The sequence below is a fragment of the Muscardinus avellanarius genome (assembly GCF_963383645.1).
Source record: "Muscardinus avellanarius genome assembly, chromosome: 2".
NCBI classification, from domain to species: Eukaryota; Metazoa; Chordata; class Mammalia; order Rodentia; family Gliridae; genus Muscardinus; species Muscardinus avellanarius.
Genome location: NC_137787.1, coordinates 16,378,620 through 16,387,333, shown reverse-complemented (window position 1 = coordinate 16,387,333; position 8,714 = coordinate 16,378,620). Strand labels below are relative to the sequence as shown.

Genomic DNA, 8,714 nt, shown 5'->3' with positions numbered 1-8,714 from the left:
TTCCTCATCTTTGTCATCATTTGGTGTTATGGGTATTTTGGATTTTGGTCAGTCTAATAAATGTACAGTAAATAAGCTGTACTTTTTTGGACAAAGGTTGCTTATAAAATGTCATTTGCTAGTTGATAGAAGGTATTTTCAGGAAGACTCACAGGAAGAAATTTTCCTGAGTTTTAGAAATAAAGTATCTTAAAGAAAAAGTTAATGTTTGTCTTTAATTAACTGGACTATGAGTAATGCCTGTTGTATGTTATGTATATGTATATGTATATGTATATGTATATGTATATGTATATATATATGTATACATGTATGTATGTATGCTTGTTTGTTTATTTGTTTGTTTATTTATTTATATATTTATTTATTTATTTTAACAGGTATTGGCCCAAGCGTGCATATATCAAAGACACTAGTACCACCACTGGTACCACCTACTATTATCAACTGGTAAAATATTTAATTTTTTATTATGAAACATTTCTTTAAGCATGAATTATATTAATTTAAAACCAGTTATGGCTAAACTGACAGGATAAATTTGAAATTCCATTTGTGTTATAGAATTAGAAAAGTTATGAGAAGGTAGTTTCATACTTTAGTTTTTTCTTGGTGCATTGTAACATACATGGTGATGAAGATCAGGGTGACAGGCATACACACACACAGCACTTGTTGAGCCTCGCCTAGCTCCCCCCATGACCCACACAGGACACTGATTAGCACTGATGAATGTGTGTACGCTCATCGTGGTCCACTGAGGTACTCTTCAAGTGCTCCTCCTCCTCCTCCCGCCCTCCCTCCGCTGAGATTCCCTCTCCTTCGTCTGAAGTCCCTCTTGTGTCCCAGTTTCTCCCTAGCGTCCACATATGAGGGAAAATATCTGACCTTTCACTTTTTGTGACTGATCTCGCTTAGTGTACTGTTCTTCAGTTTCATCCATTTCCTTGCAAATGTCATAATTATGCTCTTCTTTATGACTGAGCAGAATTCCATTGTGTGTATATCCCATAATTTTGTAATGCATACTTTAATTCCATACAAATCTGTTGAGTATTAAACCATGTTGTTGAGCAATATTATGTCATTTCCTCATTTTGGTGAACAGGGATATGGACTCCTTAACCTTTTTATTTGACAGTTTCATTCACCATGTTTACTATTTTAACCCATGACGGTCATTTTAAATTTGTGTTAATTAGTATTACTTTAAATTTCTAGTTGGACTTTTTTTGGTATTATAGGTTGAACCCAGAGGCATTCTGTCTTCAAACTACACCCCTAGCCCTATTTTATTCTTTATTTTGAAACGGGTTTCACTGAGTTGCCGGAGCTGGCCTTGAATTTGTGATTTTCCTGTCTCAGTCTCCCATATCCTAGGATCGCAGGCGAGCGCCACCACATCTGGCTCTAGTTAGATGTTTTACCAGAAATTGTAGATTCAAGGTCAGAAAAACAGCAGTGGGCCTGTGCAGAATCTTTGTGCCACTGAGATGGGGCAGGGCCAGTGGCTTCATTTTCTTATAGTTGTCTCTGCTCTGCAAATGATAGCTAGGCCATAGATATAGCTGCTGTTGTCGGGTTGGAGTTTCTCTACCTGCCCGGGACCTCTACCTTAAAAGCGAGCTGAAGCAAAGGTAATTCTTCTTGTCTATTATTCATGGCCTGCTGTGCCTGGATTAGTGCTCTTGTTCTATGAGTAGGAATTGGGTAAAAGAAAGGATTCCTCAGATCTCAGCCACACTTACCTGGAATAGAATTTTTGCAGCATGGAGCTGAGGGTTAGGGGATGAAAACTACTGGCTCCTTGCCTCTAGTGGGGCATGAAACATACCATAAAACGGTATTTTAGCTAGGTATGGTGGAGCATGCTTGCAGTACTTGGGAGGCTGAAACAGGAGGATTGCAGGTTCTAGCAACTTACTGAGAACCTGTTTCAAAATAAAACGTAGAATAGGGTTGGAGTGTAGCTGAGAGGTAGAATACCCCTGATTTCAATCTCCAATACCACAAAAAAAAAAAATCTCCATACATCACAGCCATTTCCTCTGCCTATAGTATTCTTCTCTAGATAGGCACATTACTCTTACGTATGTTGTATGCGTATGTGCATATCCACATACATGCATATGCCTTTGCTATCTGCCTCTTCCAGTGAATGTGTGGGTTCCAGGAGAGCAGGCACAGTCTGTTTGTTTACTGTTATATTCCTAGTTCTTAGAACAGTGAAGTTGTAGTAAATTTGAAGAACATCAGGTACAGATTGAGCACGGTTCACACTGGCTTATAGCTTCCCAATTTGACTTCCCTCAGTTGGCTAATTTGCCAACTCCATTTACTTTCCATTACGTAGAGTGAGAGCAGGGCTCACTAGGGAAGAGTGCAGGGATTATTTGGCAGTGGCTGATGCTGGGGACATGAGAGAGGAGAATGTGTCATGTGTGTAAATACTGGGCATCTTTAATGTAGTGAGATGGTAAGAAACAGCAAACGGGTAAACCTGTGGTGTCCCTCTTCTGCTTTGCTTCCCCCTCACTGCTGGGCAGAGTTAGGTTGGAAAGACCAGCTGTTTACAGTATGATGTGGAGGTTCCTCTTTCCATTGCTAATGCGCGTGCTACACAGATGAGTCTACTAGAAACATTAGGACATTGCAGCCCGCGCACTAACTCCTGCCTGATTGAGAAGACGTCTTCATTTGCCTAACTGATGTGAAGAATTTTTCTTTAAAATTGTTTTAAAAATGAGTTTGAACTAATGTATTTTCTTTATCTTTCTTCTAGATTCTCATTGAAATCTCTTAGTTCTACATTTTGAGCACTTATGAATAACCACGCATCTTCAAAACCATCTACCATGAAGCTAAAACAGACCATCAACCCCATCCTTTTATATTTCATACATTTTATAGTATCACTTTATACTATTATAACATACATTCCATTTTATCTTTTGTCTGATTCAAGACAAGAAAAATCAAACCAAATTAAAGCAAAGCCTGTAAATTCAAAACCTGAGTCTGCATACCGATCTGTTAATAGTTTGGATGGTCTGGCCTCAGTGTTGTACCCTGGATGTGATACACTAGATAAAGTTTTTATGTATGCGAAAAACAAATTTAAGGACAGAAGACTCTTGGGAACACGTGAAATTTTAAGTGAGGAAGATGAAGTACAACCAAATGGAAAAATTTTTAAGAAGGTAAGATGGTCTTTGGGTGCTTTGACTTCCCTCTGATATGAGGCCCTCTCACCAGTGGTGCCAGGGGACAGGCGCAGCCTGATTGTGCTGGACCGTGCCCACGTGGCCGGGGAGGGGCTGCAGGCTGCTCTGACTCTGGGAAGCCTGAGTCATCGGACAGCAGCCCCTGGGGTGGGTTGGAATAGAGTCTCGGGTAGTTTTGGGTTTGAAACCACACTCCCGGGTTTCTAGGGCCACCTGCCTGTTTGGGATGGATGGCTATAGAGTTTGGGGTGTGGACCTGCTGTTCTAATTTTCATATTGGTTACAGTGGATGCTTAATGTTTTGGTACTTTGGTTGTCACACTGGCATGGTTTTAAAAATTTATTTATACAACTTTAGGGGAACTTGCCTTTGTTGATTTGAAACAGAAAGCCAGCTGTCATCAGAGGCAGAGAAGCACTGGGGTTATGAGCCTCGATTCCAGACCCAGACTATATGTTTGAATCTTGGCTTTACCACTTACTAGCTTATGTACTTAGGGAAGTTATTTAATAAACGTGCCTTAGTTCCTTTTCTGTAACATGGAGACAAGGATCTCTTTCCTTTTTCTTTCCTTTCCTCCCTCCTTCCCTATTTAATTTATTTTTATTTATTCCTCCTTATACTGGGGATTGAACCTAGGGGCATTTTACCACCAAGCTACACCGGTAGCCCTATTTTATTTATTTATTTATTTATTTATTTATTTATTTATTTATTTATTTATTTATTTTGAAACAGGATCTCACTAAGTTGCTCAGGGCCTCACTGAGTTGCTGAGGCTGGCTGCAAATCTGTAATCCTCCTGCCTTAGCCTCCCAAGTACTCGGATTACAAGTGTGTAAACCATGCCCGGTTTACCTGCTTTTTAAGGCACATTTCCTGTTTCTTGTTGCTGACTTAGAAAAAACTTAATTTTACTCCTAAACTAATGTAAGCTTTGACTGGAGTTATTAGCATGTTTTGGAAATTGAAGTCATGTGGTTGAAGGTGATTTTCCAATTATTTTTATCTAGCCAATAGATTATTATTTGCAAATATTTAAAAATAATGAAGTCTGCTTTTTTTAGTTGCTCCTTTTTTAAATGTGTGTGTTACTAGGGGTGGAACCCAAGGGCATTCTGTATTCACCCTATACCCTCAATTATATTTATGTGTGTATGTATATATTTACTTATTGGTACTAGAGTTTGAACCCAGAGGAATTCTACCTCCAAGCTACAATCTGGCTGTATTTTATTTTTTTATTTTGAAACAAGATCTTGCTAGGTTGATGGAAGTCTCACTACTTGCTGAGATTGGCCTCTAACCTGCAGTCCTCCTGTCCCAGCCTCCCAAATACTGGGATTATAAGCATGAGTCACTATGACTGGCTCCCCATTTTATATTTATTTATTTATTTATTTATTTATTTATTTATTTATTTATTTATTTATTTAGTGGTACTGGGGTTCCGGGAAGTCCTCCTACCTCCGGGCTACACTCCCAGACCTATTTTTACATTTTTATTTGGAAACAGGGTCTCCTAAGCTAGCGCGCGCGACTGTCTTCGAACATGCGCGATACTCCTGTCTCTGCCTCCCAAGCGCGGGGATTACAAGTGTACATTCTTTTTTTGTTGTTGTTGTTACTGTTGCACTGGAGATTGAGTGCCCCTCCATAGTTCTTTTTATCTTTTTATGTTGAAACAGGATCTCACTAAATTGTGGAGGGTCTTGCTAAGTTGCTGAGGCTGGTCTTGAGCCTGTGATCTTCCTATTCTCAGCCTCCTAAGCACTGGGATTACAAATGTGTGCCACCACCCCTGGGTCACTACATTTTTTGTACTAAATTTTAATACTCAGTTTTTTTTCTGTGTTTCTCATATCTAAAATTATTTATTTTTATCTGTTTTTGTCTCTCTTGCTGTTTGAATTAAAAGACTGGGTTTTCTTACTTTGTCATATATATATATATATATATATATATATATATATATATATATATATATATATATATATGTTCTGTTTTATAGGAGGCTTTGTTTTTCTCCAATATCCCACATATGTAATATAAGTTTTGTTTTGCTGGCATTAAACTAGTTCCCAGTTATGTAAAAAAAAAGAAAAAAGAAGCCTTATAACTTTGTGTGTGTGTGTGTTACTGGGGATTTAACTCAGAGTTATTCTGTCTTTGAGCTACATCCCCAGCTCTATTTTATTATTTTATTTTGAAACCAGATCTGGCTAGGTTGATGAGAATCTTTGTACTTGCTAAGGCTGTCCTCAGACCTGATCTCAGCCTCCCAAGTACTGGGATTACAGGTGTGCTCTACCACGCTTGGCTTGAAACTTCTGAATTCATGTTAATAGTATATTAATGACAGCATAAAAATCTTAGAGCTGTCATAATTATCCTCTAAATGTGGATAGCACAGTGTACAAGAGGAAATAGGATGGACACGTTTTTTTTTTTTTGTTGTTGGGTGGACACATTTTATGTGAAGCACGAAGTTAGAAGGTGAGTTGATTTTAGTCAGCAGCCTTTTCTGTCTGTAGTACATTATTATGAGTTTTTATTAAGTATAGCTTTGAGTTTCCATTGTCTTAGCATTTATGGTTAAACAAACTTTCTTCAGAAGCCTATAGATAGACTGAGAGAAACATATTTTTTTCTTGTCTGAAATTAGGTTCACTGGGAAAGTAGAATTAACATGTAGGTTTTATGTATAAGTGAAGGAGTTATTTCTGCTGGCCTTCCTGGAGAAGAAAGCATTCATTGCCACCAGTTGGCCAAGACTTGAGATTTTGTTGGTCTTGTGCTACAGCTGTGGCAGTGTCTTGTGATGGGAACCGGGGTTTCTCAATGCGTGTTAAACTCGTGAGGCTCCCCAGCCCTTGGTTTCTTGTTACACTCATTGTGCTGAGGCAGTTGAGGCATCTGCTGTGATACAGGATGCTAAGTGCCTGACTTTTGCCCTTGGTGTCTGATAACCAGATCAAGTTCAGCAAGAGGTCAGAAGACACATTTTTGATGAAGTGTCTGCATTAAAGTAGTTACCATGCTTCAGTTGGAAGAACAAGCTAATGATGTAGCAATATCTAGAAGCTTCTTCCTTGCTTTGGGAACAATACTTTTGGGGATTTAACCCAGAGTGTGTCTGATACAGTTATAGCAAAGCTATAAATACATATATGGTATAGACCTTATTTTAACCTTATTTAACCTACCTCTCTCTCCATACACACACACACACACACACACACACACACACACACATACATATATGTAGTGTATGTGTATGTGTGTACAGCTGGGGATCCAACCTAGGATCCCCTATACATGCTAGGCAAACAGTGTACCACTGAGTTATGCACCCAACTTCCTCAAATTAATGAACTTCAAAGCTTTGTTTCCATCTTGGCAGCCACCTTTTCTGGACAATTGTCATTTCCTTTCAAGTTTCATATGTTTTATAAAGTGCAGAGTATAAAGGATCTGGAATTTGTGTTAGTTTCATCTGACTCCAGTCTTCCCAGCAGCAAGCTCACTGTACTAAATGTCTTGTTGAAATGAAGAACAGAGAATGACTGGAAACCAGAGCAACTTAAAGCTTAACCAGAATCCTTCTAGAGCTGATAAATCCAACCAAGTAGCCAGATACAAAATCAAGTTACAAAAAATCAGTTATAACTAATTACTTTGAAAGAGAAATCCAGAAAACAATTCTGTTTACAATGGCCTAAAAAAAAAAAAAGCCAACATAGGAATAAATCTAACTGAAGAGGTTAAAGACTGCTACAATTGAAAATTACAGACCATGAATGGAAGAAGATCAGCTGGGTATGGTGGTGTACCCATGTAATCCCAGTACTTGGGAGGCTGACAGGAAGATCACAGGTTTGCAGCCAGCCTCAGCTGCTTAGGCTTTCTGCAACGTAGTGAGACCCTGTTTCAAAATAAAGAATAAAAGAGCTGGGCATAGTGGCACACACTTGTAATCCTAGTACTTGGGAGGCTGAAACAGGAGGATCACAGGTTCGAGGATAGCCTTAGCACGTAGTGAGACTCATCAATCTAGCAAGACTGTGCTTCTAAATAAGAAATAAAATTAGGGTGGGGTTGTAGCTCAAAGGTGGGATGCCTCTGGGCTGGCTTAATCCACAGTATTCCCCTACCCAGGAATAAAAAATAGGACTGGGGGTATAGCTTGGAGGTAGAATGCCCCTGGACGCCATCTCTGGTAACACACACACACACACACACACACACACACACACACACACACACTGAAGATCTTAGAAGATGGAAAGACAACCCGTGTTAGTGGATAGGCAGAATAAATTGTCAAAATGGCATATTACTGAAAGCACTCTATAGATTCAGTATAAATTTTTGTCAATACCAGTGTCATATTTCATAGGCCTGGACAGAAGTCCTAAAATTCATATGGAAGAACTTGAATAGACAAAGCAGTTCTGAGGAAAAAGAACCATGCTGGAGTTATCATAATATCTGATATCAAAATTATGCTATAGAGCTATAGTAAACAAAAACAGCATGGTATTGGCACAAAAGCAGCCAAATAGACCAATGGAGTAGAAGATTTAGAAACAAATCTGTATACTCGCAGCCAGCTGATTTTTGATAAAGGAGACAAAAACATATTGAAAAACAGCCTTTTTAACAATCTTTTTTTTTTTGGATTTTTTTTATTTTTATTGGTGCAATGTATTCATACATCATAATGGTATAAAGAAAATACTTTTGTAGACATACATGCACACATCGCCCAGTTAGCCCCCACCCATTCCCCACCCCGATCCCTCCCCAATCCTCCTTCCCATGCTTGGCTTAGTGGTTGACATCTAGTTTTATAGCAATTTATCCAATATTAACGATGATAATCTCACAAAACAGTTTCATTTGTCTGATACCAAGTTTTGATGACTAAAAGATAACAGTTCAATATTTCTTTTTACTTTCTTTCTTACCAGAGAATATTTTTTTCTTTTTTTTTTTTTTTAGGTGAAGCTATCATACATTTATTTATTTATTTTTCAGAAAAAATCTATCCTGATATGGAATATGGACTCTAGATACCCAAAACAATCTCAAAGAAGAACAAAGCTAGAAGATGTATATTTTCTGATTTCAAACCATATAAAGCTACAATAATTGAAACAGTGTAGTACTGTTCTAAAGGCAGATATATAAACCATTGGAGTTAAATAAAAGCTTAGAGATAAATTCTAACATATATTGTCAAGTTATTTTTGACAAGGTTTCCACGAACATTTGGTGGAGGAAATAATAATCTTTTAACTAAATATTGTTGAAAAATAATAATTACATGAAAAAGAATAAAATTGGACCCTTACCTAACACATATACAAATATTAACTCAAAATAGATAAAAGACCTAAATATAAATCTTAATACTATAAACTTTTAGAAGAAAATCTGGGTCATAAAACCTCACAACATTGAAATTGGCAGTGATTTCAATGGCA

At 37.8% G+C, this 8,714-nt stretch overlaps 1 protein-coding gene across 2 annotated transcripts in view; it reads left to right on the top strand.

Moving 5' to 3' along the window:
* Nucleotides 1-2,822: 2,822 nt before the first annotated feature.
* Nucleotides 2,823-8,714, top strand: part of ACSL3 (acyl-CoA synthetase long chain family member 3) — a gene marked incomplete at both ends in the record, with an annotated part of 38,070 nt that continues 32,178 nt past the window's right edge. For both annotated transcript variants that reach the window (XM_080688963.1, XM_080688962.1), the window contains one exon: nt 2,823-3,200. In XM_080688963.1, the coding sequence (XP_080545089.1) occupies nt 2,823-3,200 (378 nt within the window). The remainder of the gene's footprint in view (nt 3,201-8,714) is intronic.